Consider the following 17,036-nt stretch of genomic DNA (forward strand, 5'->3'; position numbering starts at 1 on the left):
CCTCGGCCCATGCGTGCACCAGTAATACTAAGAATCAATGACCCTCGGACCGTGCTAATTGCAGCGTTATGAGAAATGAGTGAGCTTCAGCCTACGCGTGCACCAGTGATACAAGGACTGAGTGAGCCTCAGCCCATGCTTGTACCAGTGATATAAAGACTAAGTGAGCCACAAACCGTGCGTATTGTAGCGTTATGAGAAACCAGTGAGCCTCAGCCTATGCGTGCAACAGTGATACTAGGAATGAGTGAGCCTTGGACCATGCAGATTGCAGCGTTATGAGAAACAAATGAGGCTCAGCCTAATGTATAATTTTTTATATATCGCTTACAACCCCTGATGAGGCATCGATGCGTGCACCAGTGATACGAGGACTGAGTGAGCCTCGGCCCATGCGTGCACCAGTGATTTGAGGACTGAGTGAGCCTCGGCCCATGCGTGCGCCAGTGATAGGAGGACTGAGTGAGACTTGGACCGTGCGTGCACCAGTGATAAAAGGACTAAGCCTCGGACCGTGTGTATTGCAGCGTTATTAGAAATGAGTGAGTCTCGACCCATGCGTGCATCAGTGATACGAGGACTGAGTGAGCCTCGGCCCATGCGTGCAACAGTGATACAAGGTCTAGGAGAGCCTCAGACCGTGCGTATTGCAGCGTTATTAGAAATGAGTGAGCCTCCGCCCATGCGTGCACCAGTGATACACGGACTGAGCGAGCCTCGGACCGTGCGTACACCAGTGATAAAAGGACTAAGCCTCGCACCGTCCGTATTGCAGCGTTTTTAGAAATGAGTGAGCCTCAACCCATGCGTGCACCAGTGATACGAGGACTAAGTGAGCCTCGGCCCATGCGTGCACCAGAGATTCAAGGTCTAAGAGAGCCTCAGACTGTGGGTATTGCAGTGTTATTAGAAACGAGTGAGCCTCGGCCCATGCGTGCACCAGTGATAACAGGACTGAGTGAGCCTTGGACTGTGCGTCTTGCAGCGTTATGAGAAACGAGTGAGTCTCGGCCCATGTGTGCACCAGTGATACGAGGACTGACAGAGCCTTGGACAGTGCGTATTGCAGCTTTATGAGAAACAAATGAGCCTCGGCCCATGCATGCACCAGTGATATGAGGACTAAGTGAGCCTTGGCACATGCGTGCACCAGTGATACGAGGACTGAGTGAGCCTCTGCCTATGCGTGCACCAGTGATACAAGGACTGAGTGAGCCTCGGACCGTGCATATTGCAGAGTTAAAACGAGTGAGCCTCGGCCCATGCGTGCACCAGTGATACGAGAACTAAGTGAGCCTCGGCCCATGCGTGCACCAGTGATATGAGGACTAAGTGAGCCTTGGCCCATGCATGCACCAGTGATACAAGGACTGAGGGTGCCTCCGCCCATGCGTGCACCTGTGATACAAGGACTGAGTGAGCCTCGGACATTGCGTATTGCAGCGTTATGAGAAATGAGTAAGCCTCGGCCCATGCGTGCCCCAGTGATACGAGGACTGAGTGAGCCTCGGCCCATTCGTGCACCAGTGATACGAGGACTAAGTGAGCCTCAGCTCATGAGTGCACCCCTGATACACGGAATGAGTAAGTCTCGGACCGTGCGTATTGCAGCGTTATGAGAAATGAGTGAGCCTCGGTCCATGCATGCACCATTGATACGAGGACTGAGTGAGCCTCGGCCCATGCATGCAGCAGTGATACAAGGATTAAGTGAGCCTTGGCCCATGTGTGCACCAGTGATACAAGGACTGAGTGAGCCTCGGACCGTGCGTATTGCAGTGTTATGAGAAACGAGTGAGCCTCGGCCCATGCGTGCACCAGTGATACGAGGATTAATTGAGCCTCGGTCCATGCATGCACCAGTGATACGAGGACTAAGAGAGCCTCGGCCCAAGGGTGCACCAATGATACGAGGACTAAGTGAGCCTCGGCCCATGCGTGCACCAGGGATACAAGGACTAAGTGAGCCTCGGAACATGCGTGCACCATTGATAGGAGGACTAAGTGAGCCATGGCCCATAAGTGCACCAGTGATTCAAGGACTGAGTGAGCCTCGGACTGTGCGTATTGCAGTGTTATGAGAAACAAGTGAGCCTCGGCCCATGCGTGCACCAGTGATACGAGGACTGAGTGAGCTTCGGACCGTGCGTATTGCAGCGTTATGAGAAACGAGTGAGCCTCAGCCCATGCGTGCACCAGTGATACGAGGACTAATTGAGCCTCTGCCCATGCGTGCACCAGTGATACGAGGACTGAGTGAGCCTCGGCCCATGCGTGCACCAGTGATACAAGGACTGAGTGAGCCTCGGCCCATGCGTGCACCAGTGATACAAGGACTGAGTGAGCCTCGGACCGTACGTATTGCAGTGTTATGAAAAACGAGTGAGCCTCGGCCCATGCATGCACCAGTGATACGAGGACTAATTGAGCCTCGGCCCATGCGTGCACCAGTGATACGAGGACTAAGTGAGCCTCGGCCCATGCGTGCACCAGTTATTCAAGGACTTAGTGATCCTCGACCCATGCGTGCACCAGTGATACAAGGACTGAGTGAGCCTCGGATCATGCATATTGCAGTGTTATGAGAAACGAGTGAGCCTCGGTCCATGCATGCACTAGTGATATGAGGACTGAGTGAGCCTCGGCCCATGAGTGCACCAGTGATACGAGGACTAATTGAGCCTCGGTCCATGCGTGCACCAGGGATATGAGGACTGAGTGAGCCTCGGCCCATGCGTGCACCAGTGATATGAGGACTAATTGAGCCTCGGTCCATGCGTGCACCAGTGATATGAGGACTAATTGAGCCTCCGTCCATGCATTGCACCAGTGTTATGAGACACGAGTGAGCCTCGGCCCATGCGTACACTAGTGATATGAGACACGAGTCAGCCTCGGCCCATGCGTGCACCAGTGATACGAGTACTAAATCAGCCTCGGCCCATGCATTGCACCAGTGTTATGAGACACGAGTCAGCCTCGGCCCATGCGTGCACCAGTGATACGAGTACTAAATCAGCCTCGGCCCATGCGTGCACCAGTGATACGAGTACACAGTCAGCCTCGACTCATGCGTGCACCAGTGATACGAGTACTAAGTCAGCCTCGGCCCATGCGTCCACCAGTGATATGAGACACGAGTGAGCCTCGGCCTCATGCGTGCACCAGTGATATGAGACACGAGTCAGCCTTGGCCCATGCGTGCACCAGTGATATGAGACACGAGTCAGCCTCGGCCGATGCGTGCACCAGTGATATGAGACACGAGTCAGCCTCGGCCGATGCGTGCACCAGTGTTATGAGACACGAGTCAGCCTCGGCCCATGCGTGCACCAGTGATACGAGTACTAAGTCAGCCTCGGCCCATGCGTCCACCAGTGATATGAGACACGAGTGAGCCTCGGCCCAATCGTGCACCAGTGATATGAGACACGAGTCAGCCTTGTCCCATGCGTGCACCAGTGATATGAGACACGAGTTAGCCTTGGCCCATGCGTGCACCAGTGATACTGAGACACGAGTCAGCCTTGGCCCATGCGTGCACCAGTGATATGAGACACGAGTGAGCCTCGGCCCATGCGTGCATCAGTGATATGAGACAGGAGTCAGCCTCGGCCCATGCGTGCACCAGTGATACGAGTACTAAGTCAGCCTCGGCCCATGCGTGCACCATTGATGCGAGTACTAAGTCAGCCTCGGCCCATACGTGCACCAGTGATACGAGTACTGAGTCAGCCTCGGCCCATGCGTTGCACCAGTGTTATGAGACACGAGTGAGCCTCGGCCCATGCGTGCACCAGTGATATGAGGCACGAGTCAGCCTCGGCCCATGCGTCCACCAGTGATATGAGACACGAGTGAGCCTCGGCCTCATGCGTGCACCAGTGATATGAGACACGAGTCAGCCTTGGCCCATGCATGCACCAGTGATATGAGACACGAGTCAGCCTTGGCCCATGCGTGCACCAGTGATATGAGACACGAGTCAGCCTTGGCCCATGCGTGCACCAGTGATATGAGACACGAGTGAGCCTCGGCCCATGCGTGCACCAGTGATATGAGACACGAGTGAGCCTCGGCCCATGCGTGCACCAGTGATATGATGCACGAGTCAGCCTCGGCCCATGCGTTCCCCAGTGATATGAGACACGAGTGAGCCTCGGCCTCATGCGTGCACCAGTGATAGGAGACACGAGTCAGCCTCGGCCGATGCGTGCACCAGTGATATGAGACACGAGTCAGCCTCGGCCGATGCGTGCACCAGTGATATGAGACACGAGTGAGCCTCGGCCCATGCGTGCACCAGTGATACGAGTACTAAATCAGCCTCGGCCGATGCGTGCACCAGTGATATGAGACACGAGTCAGCCTTGGCCCATGCGTGCACCAGTGATATGAGACACGAGTCAGCCTTGGCCCATGCGTGCACCAGTGATATGAGACACGAGTGAGCCTCGGCCCATGCGTGCACCAGTGATATGAGACACGAGTGAGCCTCGGCCCATGCGTGCACCAGTGATATGAGACACGAGTCAGCCTCGGCCCATGCGTCCACCAGTGATATGAGACACGAGTGAGCCTCGGCCTCATGCGTGCACCAGTGATATGAGACACGAGTCAGCCTCGGCCTCATGCGTGCACCAGTGATATGAGACACGAGTCAGCCTCGGCCGATGCGTGCACCAGTGATATGAGACACGAGTCAGCCTCGGCCCATGCGTGCACCATTGATGCGAGTACTAAGTCAGCCTCGGCCCATACGTGCACCAGTGATATGAGACACGAGTGAGCCTCGGCCCATACGTGCACCAGTGATATGAGACACGAGTCAGCCTCGGCCCAGGCGTGCACGGATTTCTGGAGAATGAGCGAGCGCTAATTTAACACACCAGAACTATTTCTAGCGCGGAGGGTTCGCGTGGGTCTCCGTGAGTCAGCCCCGGCCCGGCGGCCAGGCTCTGCAGAGGCGGTTTAGACGCGGGGACGGAAGGGGAAACAGGCAGCCTTTCTTCTGATGCAGGAATGCGGAAAATTCCAAGACAATTGTATTTTTAGACCAGAGCCCCGTTGTGGTTTTTATCCTCTTTGGAAGCCGTGGAGATAATGAAGTTTCTGCTCCGGATATGAATGTGCGGCTCCGAGAGGGGGCAAGGGAGGGGCACAGAGATTGTGAGGGGCGAGAAATGTTTTGCTGAGTAGAGAGATGAAGTGTGAGGAGTGAAGAACACGAGGGAGTGGGAAAAATAAAAAGAGGCTACGTGCACAGAAGGGAGTTTCAATGAGAAAGAAGAGTTGCTACTAGTTAGAGAGAAGAGGAGGCAGGTGAGGCAGGTGAGACAGGGGTGTATTAGCGAATGCACTCTCATGACAAGGCGAACAGCGAAGACATCATAGGTAAGAACAGGAGAGGGTGGCTGTGGTGAGCCGTTGGCTAGGGCTGCAGTGGTGATAGCAGGGGCGGGGCTACAGAGGGGAGAGCAAAGATGGCTGCAGTGGTGAGAGCAGGGGGGCTACAGAGGGGAGAGCAAAGATGGCTGCAGTGGTGAGAGCAGGGGGGGTAAAGAGGGGAGAGCAAAGATGGCTGCAGTGGTGAGAGCAGGGGGGGTAAAGAGGGGAGAGCAAAGATGGCTGCAGTGGTAAGAGCAGGGGGGGTAAAGAGGGGAGAGCAAAGATGGCTGCAGTGGTGAGAGCAGGGGGGTAAAGAGGGGAGAGCAAAGATGGCTGCAGTGGTGAGAGCAGGGGGGGCTACAGAGGGGAGAGCAAAGATGGCTGCAGTGGTAAGAGCAGGGGGGGCTACAGAGGGGAGAGCAAAGGGGGCTGCAGTGGTGAGAGCAAGGGGAGGGCTGCAGTGGTGAGAGCAAGAGAAGGGGTGAGAGCAAGGGGAGGGTCTGCAATGGTGAGAGCAAGGGGCTACAAAGGGGAGAGCAAGGGGGGATGCATTGGTGAGATCAGGGGGGCTACAGAGGGGAGAGCAAAGGGGGCTGCAGTGGTGAGAGCAGGGGGGCTACAGAGGGGAGAGCAAAGGGGGCTGCAGTGGTAAGAGCAGGGGGGGCTACAGAGGGGAGAGCAAAGGGGGCTGCAGTGGTGAGAGCAGGGGGAGGCGACAGAGGGGAGAGCAAAGGGGGCTGCAGTGGTGAGAGCAGAAGGGCTACAGAGGGGAGAGCAAAGGGAGCTGCAGTGGTGAGAGCAGGGGGGCTACAGAGGGGAGAGCAAAGGGGGCTGCAGTGGTGAGTGCAAGAGAAGGGGTGAGAGCAAGGAGAGGTCAGCAGTGGTGAGAGCAGGGGGTGGCTACAGAGGGGAGAGCAAAGGGGGCTGCAGTGGTGAGAGCAAGGGAAGGGGTGAAGCAAGGGGAGGGCAGCAGTGGTGAGAGCAGGGGGTGGCTACAGAGGGGAGAGCAAGGCGAGGGACTGCAGTGGTGAGAGCAAGGGAAGGGGCTGCAGTTGTGAGAGCAAAAAGGAGGGGCTGCAATGGTGAGAGCAACAGGGAGGGACTGCAGTGGTGAGAACAAGGTGAGGGGCTGCAATGGTGAGAGCAGGGGGAGGGGCTGCAGTCGTGAAAGCACAATGAGAGGCTGCAGTAGTGTGAGCAAGTGGAGGGACTGCGGTGGTGAGAGTCTGCAGTGGTCCAAGCAAGGGGAGGGGCTGCAGTGCTGAGAGCAAGATGAGCGTCTGAAGTTGTGAGTGCAAGGTGAGAGTCTGCAGTTGTGAGAGCAAGGTGAGGGAGTGAGAGCAGTTGTGAAAGCAATATATATATAAAATTCTGAAACAATGCCACATGAGAGAGTAATTGTACATTGCACTAGACAGCTACCAAACACAAATGATCGCAAAAAGCACACGCAGTCATTTTAAAAGCAATTTAATGTATGTTTTCATTTACATGATTTCAATGTTATAATGATGACGTGAATTTTTAACACACAAACTTTTCCATGTCTATCACCACCCCACATGTTGCCTTGCCAACCCACCTGATTGGCTTGTGGGTCCTCTGTACCGCTATAAAAATGCTCATTACTTTGGTGAACACAGATGTAGTGAACAAGGCGGACTTGTCCGCCGAAACGCATCTGGTCGTTTTTGGAATAAAACAGAATCTTTGATCACTATTCCACGGAGTCGGTGCCTGTTTTAGAATTTGCAGAAAAAGGATTGGAACTATATATATATATATATAACTAGCAGCCCGTCCCGACCTTGCCAGGGAGCAACAGGCTTCCCCTACCCCCGCCCGCCCCAACATTGTCCAGCAGCCCGTCCCCCGCCTGCCCAGACATGGGTCCCCTTACCTCAGCCGCCGCTCCTCCCGCCTGTCCGCTGTTCGCACCGCCGCTGGCCTGTCCGCTGCTCCTCACGTCACCGCTCCACCCCACGCCATGTCCTCCGCTCCCTTACCTCAGCCGCCGTCGAGGAGGTTATTTTCGGTGCACATTCCGTCGTCGAGGGATCGTCGCTGGGCATTGGTGTTAATGTCCCAGATTGAACTGGCATAGATGACTACACCGTTATTCACGATGCATCTCTCGTAGTCGAGGCCGTCGATGATGCAATGGGAGAATTTATCTACAAGAGAGTCGTTGACGGTAGACTCGTCGCCAACGCAGGCAAAACCATGGATGAAGCACTCGGCGTCATCTTCGTTGTTGGAATCTTCGACGACGGCGACTTTCTGGATATCTTTATCGTCGATGACAAAGGACCCTGACTCGTCGACAAAGACATTGTCGACAGTGAAATTGACGCCGATGAGACTGAAACCGTGGCGACGGTTGTTGTTGATGAAGTTACTCCAGCAACAGTCAGTGAAGGTCTTGTCGTCGTTGGTACTGCCGTCGCCGAGCTGTCTGTCGACGGGGCTGAGGAAGGTTTCTTAAAAGTATGTTTTATCTTCACACGAGGAGTAGGATGGTCGAAGCTGATTTCTGCAGTGATCTTTTGACAGAAATCGAACTCTGATGTGAAGGAAACGCTCTGGAAGGCAGATCTTTTTTTTTTAGTAGCCCATGAAGACTTTTTGTGTGTCTGCTTTGGAGGTTGCTGCGAGGAATGACCTAGAGAGACGTCCAGTGATGTTTTTTGAGGTGTCTTTGAGGAGGATCTTGAGGAACTTTCGCTCTCCTCAGGAGATACTGGGTCCTCCTTGTCTTTAAGCCTCTGCAGCCATAATAACAGCCTCCCCTCCCTTTAAAGTCTTTGACGAAACGGTGTGACATACCTTACAGTCCTTTGGTTTGTGATCAGGATAAAGGCAGTCTTTATGGGGGTCATCGATGTGCAGTCTTTACTTTCTGCAGGTACCACAGGGCCTAAAAAGGCCTTTTTGAGATGTGTTTGACATGGAAAAATCTATGGAATTCACCCAGGGAAAGGAATTATAGTTGAAAAATACCTTGAATACAAGAGAAAAACTAAAGACCAGAATATTTCAAAAGTTATGAGGAAAAAACCTGAGCAGAGCTCAGTGGAGACTCCCTAGCACTACGTGCGGTTGAAAATCTGAGGGACTGGAGCTCCTTTCAGGAAGGTTCTAGAGGGTGATTGTTTTTTTCCTTAAGTTTGGTCCTTTTTAAATAAGGACTTAGATATGTTACTAAATAATGAGGCCTAAGGCCTCTAGCTTCTATGTCTATTGTGACAATACTTTTTAAATGTACCGGACACTCCCATCTTGACAACGGGGAATGATTCAAACATGTGAATGTATGAAAATTCGAATACTGGAGTAAGCAGTAGTAAGAGAAAGTAATGAGGGCCGCAGGGGCAAGAATGAATGAGTGTAACAGAGGTACTATGAGCCTATTGTTTGATGCTCTAGTTGTCTCCGCTCCTCAGTGGTACAGTTAGTGCATCTCCTCCTTCGGAAGATAAAGTTCCTCAATGTTAGACTCAGCCTTGGTCCACTTTGGTGGAGTCAGCCAACACCTCAGTGATAATTGCTGCAACTCCTCAGTTGTAGAGTTTGACCAGCCTCTAGTTGTCACTGTAAGCCAAGTTCCTTGGTATTGGAGTTGGGTTTGCTGGCCATTTGTTATAAATTGTGTTGTAAATGATCCCACCTCCTTGATGTGAGTGTTGGTACAACCCCCCACTAGTATTGATTCATTCATCTTTTCTGTTACAGTGTTCATATCTGAAGGTAGTAGAGATGGCTCATTCAGTATTAGAATTAGTCACTCCCTTAGTCATGCAGGTACCTATGGGTTTATAAGAAATGTTTTCGAGAAAGCATAATATGGACCTTTTCATATTGTTATAACTTGTTAACCTATTATTTTCTTTCACCGCAGGCTTGGCCCAGTGGTACCCAGCAGATTCTGCTACCCCCAACTTGGCAGCAGTTGACTGGAGTGGCTGCACACACTTCTGTCCAACATGCAGCAGTAATCCCAGAGTCCATTGCAGGAACTCAGCAGCTGTCAGACTGGAGGTAATGAGTGTGTTCTTCTGTTTTTTATGCATCTTTCTTCAGGGCCTCATTATTAAGTTCAGGGCCTCATCATATGTCACACAGGCCTCCTTGTCAGCATTTTATCACTATGTAACCCTTGACAACCCACTGTCTCTATTTATCAGTTATGCTAATGCAAGCAAAAACATAACTGAATAAAGTTTTGCCATGGCATCCATTAAATAAAATTAGCATGAAAGTGAACACTGCTGCCAATGAACATGTAGCTGAAAGATTTATTTTGGATGGCCAAATAAGATGCAGCTACCAGTCATAGTGCCTTGGTCAATGAAATAACACAGACAAGCATTTGCAATGTGATAGGTCTCGCCTTTACGCGAGTTTAAGCTATTGGCATTGTAAATGACAATGCCTTCTATTTATCTTTTTAAAACAAAAACAAAAATAAAGGCATTGTTATTTGCAATGTCAATAGCTCAAACTTGCTTAAAAGATAGACCTATTGCATTGCAAATTCGTGTTTTGTTTGGCCTTTCTGGAAAAGCAGCAGACACACAAACCCCCAGCCCTCTTTCCACCTGCCCTGCCTCATATCAGGTCCCTTACCACCTTCTAAGCTTAAGAAGGTACATGTGTGTGTGTAAAAACCTGCAGAACAGGTAATTCTGTGTGGTACTATACACTGTATTTCTATTTACTCACATGTTTGCAAAGGAGCTTGCCTTGTAATTGCATGGTACTGGAGGGGGGGGTTGTGCATTTTACACCTCGCAGCACTGTACAACTCACTATCAGAGCTACAGAGTTCGCTGTGTTCGCCTGCTAACTGCTTGGATGGAAATTGATGCAAACATGGCTGTACTGAGTAAAGCGCCCTTCACGTGAGCGCGTGCACAGGTAGAATTCCATGCATTCCTTTAATGAGACATCTGCCAACGCTGGCTGGAGATAACAACGTTGCGTGCCTTCCCTTGCCCCCCTGACCTTGCTGCTGGTAAACAGGCAGGTCTAATACAATTGAGGGGGGTGTGGAATCCCTTCAGGTGCGTTCTGCAGGAATTAGGTTGGCAAATGCTGAGAAACATGCGATTGTGTCTGGAGGCTTGTTTTATAGGTTTGTTTTAATAAACCTGTATGTCTATGAAATAGCTTTGTCTGTTGATTGTTTAACGCCATCCTCAGCTAAAAGCATTTTGGCATTACTCCGGCTTTAAATGTCTACTGACTATACCAGCACTGAATTGAAACCAGTGGTGCCCGCGCACCACAGAGGAGCGGGGGCGAGGGAGCGAACACGTGCTAATTATAAACACATGTTTATAATTAAAACCAGATGCAGCTGCTGCGCGTAACAGACACCTATAGGCCATGGGCGGTTGCATTTGTTGACAAAGGTGGGACATGCACCCGCCTTTGACCAATTGCGTGCTGTCTTTGGTAAAAAGACACATGCAAAAGCCAATAGCCTGTAACAATAATCAAAAAGCACACGCACAAGAGTCTGGTCAGCTTTCAGAAGCCCCTACATGAAGTCTCACTGCGCGAGAAGTGCTGCGCACTGCAACGCTAGGCGCGAGACCTAAAAAAGGCTCAATGTCAAGCTATGCAGTCTGGAACACAGATCATGGACAAATAATGTTCGGTTCCTAGGAATACGTAAAAGGACTGAAAATTGCATATAAAGTATTTTTTGTATACCTTTATGTCAATGTTATTTGACAATCCTGAAGCGCTCGAGGGTATACAAGAAACACTTTCCAACCATCCATCTCCACAGGAAATTACATAACAGCATTTCCATCATCCATCTAGACAGGAAGTGAGAATCATTGGTTTCCACCAAAATCATATTTGAAAGAAGAGAAGGAAGGTAAAAGGACTGAATTCCCCACCATCTAGCTCCACAAGAAGTGATATCATTGTGTTTTCCATCATCCATCTACACAGAAAGTGACAGCACTGGTTTCAGCCAAAGACCATCTTTGATAGAAGATACCAGGCTAGAGGATTTCATTCCTTCCCATCCAACTTTACAGGAAATGCCATCACTGCATTTCCCATTATCCATCTGCACAAGCAGTGACATCACTGGTTTCCCACTAGAGACGATCTTTAAAATAAGCTGCCAGACAAGAACGCTTCATTTCCCATCCTCCATCTCAGAGGAAGTGAGATTGCATTTCCCATAATCCATCTGCACAGGAATTGATATCTTTGGTTTCCTGCCAAAGCCATGTTTCCCATCATCCTTCTCCAGAGGAAATTACATAACTAAAATTCCCGTCATCCATCTTCACTTGAAGTGACAGCACTGGCTTGTGCGAAATCCATTTTTAAGCCATCATTTAGCTACATAGGAAGTGACATCACTAGTTTCCTATCAAACCCATCTCTAAGAGAAGAATCCAGTCAAGAGGACTTTATTTCCCATCACCCATCTCCAAAGAAGTGACATCGCTATACTTCTCATCATCCATCTTCGCAGGAACTGACTTCACTTACTTCCTTTTCCCAAATTCAATCAATTCATCAGGGCAACCCATTGCTCGGAGGTCCCCATCAACAGGTGGACTCAGACAAGGACATCACCTCTTTGGATTTGTTAAAGGCAACCACAGACTAGGGTATCATCTGTTTGAGTTTATAAAGGCAAGGAAAGGTCTTGGTCAAGAACCTCTGTTTCACTGAATCTTACAAAGAAGGATATAATCATGTGCCTGACCCAGCATGACATACTGCCAGTCCCTTCAATCACACCCAGACCTAGACGACCCAAACAGTCACACAGCATTCAGACAACACATAGACCCAACTTTTTACATATCCCACACCCTCAAACTACACAACACACATTCCAACTCATGCTCATTAACACTCGCTCTTCAGTACTCCAAGCACCACGCATCGCAGAGCTCCTCTCATTTCACAATCCTGACGTCCTCTTCAACCCTGAAACATAGGTGATATCCACATCCTCACATATCCTAGACATCCTACCTACCACAGGCTACAGCATTCATTGTGTGAACTGTGCCTATAAGAAGCCCTCATCATCCATAAGTCCTCCTGATCCTGCACCTTAGGCAAGCAGGTGACTCTCAACTCCATGGCACTGCTGGAATGCCATTGGCTCTCTATGCAACTCAGGCTGCCATGTTCCAACACATCTACAGGCCTACATCCAGAACAAATATTTCATTGATAAATTCTCAGTTCTCCCTTTCACCTCATCCATCTAATATGCCCACACCACCCTCTCGAATGACTTCAACCTCCCAGTCAATGCAAGCTAAAAATAAATCAAGAAACACCCTCCTCAACCTCGTGGACACATGCTATGTGGTAAAGAATGTTTCAGAGCCAGCACACTCTGAAGGCCACATCGGCAATCTTGTCTTTTCTACATCTCCAACAATTCAATGAAAACCACCCATTCTCCTAGATTGAACCTATCACTTTCCCATCACTCTCTCTCTGCTTACTGTCCTACCAACAAATTAAGGTCAACACAAAAGAGAAGACCATACCTTCATATCCTTCAAAGTCTTCTCCATAGACAGCCTAAAGCTTGAACTCATCTCTCACCCTATCAACTCGATGTCTGACTCCAGAATTCTTCTAAACAACTGCCACACCGTTTTGGAAAAAGTATATGTGCATCCATGTGCAAGCCAAAGCTTTCAGCACCCTAGTACTCTAAGGGGCATATTTATTAGGAAGTGGAGGTGCGCAGCGTTAGCCACCTTGGCTTAACTCCGTGCTCTGCCACTCCTAAAATGCAGGGCTGCACCATATTTGCAGCCATACATTTCCCCCTATGCTGGCACTAATTTTAGCTTCCTTGCGTCAACGCAGACACCCTTGCACCATAGTGCAAGGGTGCCTGCGTTGTAAGGGAAGATTGTTTATGTGCAGGAAGGTGTTCCTTCCTGCACATAAACACTCAGAAATTGCATTTTTAAATTTCTATGGGTGCTGCTTAATGCAGCACACATAGAAGTTGCAAATCATCATTTTTTTTGATTGTTTATGTGCAGGAATGGTCACCTTCCTGCACAAGAACAATCAATGGCCTTTTGCTGTTTCTATGTGTGCTGCACAACGCTGTACACATAGAAACAGCAAAAACACGTTTTCCCTGGTTTTAATTTTGGTGCTGCCCGATATTTACGCTGCCCTTGTAAATATGGGAAGCGTCAAAATCAATGGGTGTTGCGGAGTAATGGCTACGGCAACACCAATTGCCCACTCCTTTCCCACTAAGTATAGCGTGAAAGGGGGCCTTATTTACAAGGTGGCTTAAAGCCACATTAAGTGGCTTAATGCTGCCTTGTGAATAAGGCAAAGCTCCTATCGCCACCACTACGTCAGAAAAAGTGACGTTGTGGTGGCAAATGGAGCTTGTAAATATGCCCCTAAAGATCTGGCGGACAATAACTGATCCAGGAAAGAAAATGGAAGAAAACCAGAACTCATTATGGTCTCATGATACTGAAGTCACTGTGGGCAACATGCAGATAGCTCATTACATCAGAGAAAGCATATTTGCTAACACTATGAATGAGACTACAGAACAGAACGCTTTTCAAGACGATCAAGCACAGCTTCACTCCCTTCCAAAAACACCTATTGCTCACTCCACAGAAAGTGCAATGCCTTCAACCTCTTATTTAGTGAAAAATACAAAAGATCTGACAGCACCTTGACCTCACCAAACTTTCTTCATTTCTGACGCCCATTGCTTCCTGTAGTATCTGACAGTGATCAGCCTTCAAAGCCCTATTATCGCCTAATCTCGCTAACATAGTCAACTGCTTCACAGCCACTTATGAAGATAATGTCTTTCTATGGTCCTTTGTCAAAGCTCTTTCTGGGGCACACTTGCACCCTTATTCATTATTGTTAATGCCTCCCTCATTCAAGATATCTTCCCAGAAGACCCCCATGACCCCGCGAAATACCACCCCATCACTCGCTTACCATTCTTCGGCAAGATAATTGAAAAGGCAGTCTAGGTTCAACTCCAGGATCACATTAATGCTAATCATCTCCTGCAGGACAACCAGAACTTCAGAACACTGCAGCACAGAGATTGCTAACTTATACAAAGCAGACACTGTCCTTCTGACCACAGCTGAAGATGACCCCTGCCTCATGATATTGGTGGACATCTCAGCTACCTTCCGCACAATCGAAAATTCCACCCTCATATGCACCCGGGAGTCTCGAATAGGATTCATCAGCAATGTCCTTTACCGCTTCTCCTCTTACCTTTCCAGCAAACACCAGTTTGTTCACAGGGCCTCCACCAGGTCCCAAAACAACTCTACCACATGCAGAGTTCCCAACGTTTGCATTCTGTCCCCGTCATCTTTAATCACTACATAGAACTGCTTGGTGATCTTCTTAACAGATAATAGTATCAAGGTTCAGCAATTTGGTGATGAGACCCAACTCTACTTAAAAGTCTCCTCTGCTTCAGACACCCAGTGCCTTAAACACTGCTTGCGCATCATCCAGACCTGGATGTCCAACGTCTACCTGTTGCTCAACACAACCAAGAAAGTATTCCTGTTATTTACCAAGAACAACAAACAATAAAGAGTATAAACCTGGTTCAGTGACATGAACCTTGAGGGCTTCCCCCTAACTTTCACAATAAACCAAGTCACTTGGATTCAACCTGGACACCAACCTTTCCCTCAAGGAGAACATTGCCAAAAAACAAACACGGCCTGATATCAGCTTTCTCTTCTAAAGAAAGTGAAACTATTTCTTCAGGAATGCGACAAGAAAACTGCTGAACAAGCCCTCAAACTTTCCCATCGGGATGGTGGTAATGCACAGCTCGATGGCCTCCCATTCCACACTGGCACCCTTTACCAGTATCCTACACGTCACAGCATATGTGTGGAAATATGATCAGATCACCATCATCCTGATGGACTCCCCTTGTCATACCAGACTGTCTTCAAAACCAGCTGCCTCATTTACAAAGCCATCATGACCAGAACCTCCAGATATCTGGTAGACAAATTCGCTGTCTCTGGTGGTTTTTGGCGCACAATCATCCAGAAAAAGTGTAAAAAACATGAATGCACCCAGGATCTAAAACAACATCCCAATATCCATCAGGACCACCCCAACGCTGCTCAATTTAGGAAACAGTTGAAGCTCTTTAAAGAACATTACCTCAATGTGCATTATCCGTCCCCAAGCCAGCAACATCTCCTATCCATTGTTGACTTTAAGCTTGTATTTTAACCTGTACAGGTTGCGCTGCCTTTTAGCTGTTTTTTGCGGAGTAGAAATACTGCATGCATTTATACATATACACATACATACATACACACATTCATGGCTCACAAGACACTTTTGTAGAACCAGCCTCTGGGATTGACCCCCCATAATGACGCTACGTGAAATCAGGTAAAGCACATATAGAATTTCATCCCGTTTGCCTTTTGGGATTGAACTGTATCCTCCCTGGAGGGCATGACGAAGAAGAAAACATGCTCTAGAGAAGAGCATAGTAGATGGCCTGTTGCCACCTACTGTCTTAAAAGTGACTTAAGAGACAGATATCGTGCTGTAGACAATCCAGACAAGGCCATACATTGTATGAAAACAATGCTGTAATGTATTTCTTAGATGTCTTCCGATGGGTGTACCTTTAATGGACGTGTCCTACATTAACGTTTAAGGTAGCACTGGGGCGCGTTATTTCACTGTGAGAGAATTTGGAGCGAATTTTGGATGAGGGACGCAGTGCCAGGGCTCCTTGGCTTCACCCCTAGTTGCAATTTAGAACTGGAAGGTTAGAAGACGGAAATCTGACCCACTCTGTTTTCTGTAGTATTAAGGTTTTCTGATTTGTTGTTTGGGAGGGAGAGCGTGATAAGGGTGGGCTGAAGTGTTCATCTGTCGCATAATGCTGCTCGAGTTGGAGATATTAGAGTTGCATGGGTATGTGGGAGTTGGAACATGTTTTTTAGTGTTGTCACATATGTTTTAAGCTGGTAAATGTTGACCCCATGTAGGGGGTTGCTGATTTCAGGTGGCTTGTCTATAATATAAAAAGTATGAGTGGAATGATTACATTACAAATTAGTGATCCTCACTTAGGTGAAAAGGCATACTCTATCCGTTCTGCATGGGACTCAAGACACAATAGGGCATACAAGACTGAGGCGGAAGGCAGGTAGTTTACGCTTCCTCTGTGTTGAGAATTGGGGCACAGACATAGGAGTCATGGAAAAAGGCTGGCTTTGCGTAAGGATGAATAGTCTGTGTATCTGTGCATGCCTGTGCTTGCATGCGTTAGCACATTAAAGCCAATAGGCTTTACAAATGAATGTTTGAAATGTTTTGGCAGAAGGTGATGCCATATTTTTCAAACCTTGTGGAGGGGCCACTGACACCTCTCATCGAAGTGTGTCTGTCTGTGGTACTGTCCTTTAACAATGAAAGTAAAGTTACTTTACTAAGAGAACGTTCCCACTTAGCGGTAAACCATTTCCGACTCCAGCTCGTACTGTTACTTAAGCAAAGTTGATAGGTTCCTTATGTGCTAGGGCATGCATATGGCGTTAGGTAATTGCTATGGTAAGTGGGATTATTGAGATTTA

General features: G+C 48.9%; 1 protein-coding gene across 3 annotated transcripts in view; it reads left to right on the top strand.

Annotated features, from left to right (window-relative positions):
• Positions 1-17,036, top strand: part of HIPK2 (homeodomain interacting protein kinase 2) — a 305,511-nt gene that overhangs the window by 241,794 nt on the left and 46,681 nt on the right. For all 3 annotated transcript variants that reach the window (XM_086952951.1, XM_086952954.1, XM_086952953.1), the window contains exon 11: positions 9,287-9,426. In XM_086952951.1, coding sequence (XP_086809077.1) covers positions 9,287-9,426 — 140 coding nt within the window. The remainder of the gene's footprint in view (positions 1-9,286; positions 9,427-17,036) is intronic.

This window comes from Lissotriton vulgaris, chromosome 1_2 (assembly GCF_964263255.1).
Source record: "Lissotriton vulgaris chromosome 1_2, aLisVul1.2, whole genome shotgun sequence".
NCBI lineage: Eukaryota > Metazoa > Chordata > Amphibia > Caudata > Salamandridae > Lissotriton > Lissotriton vulgaris.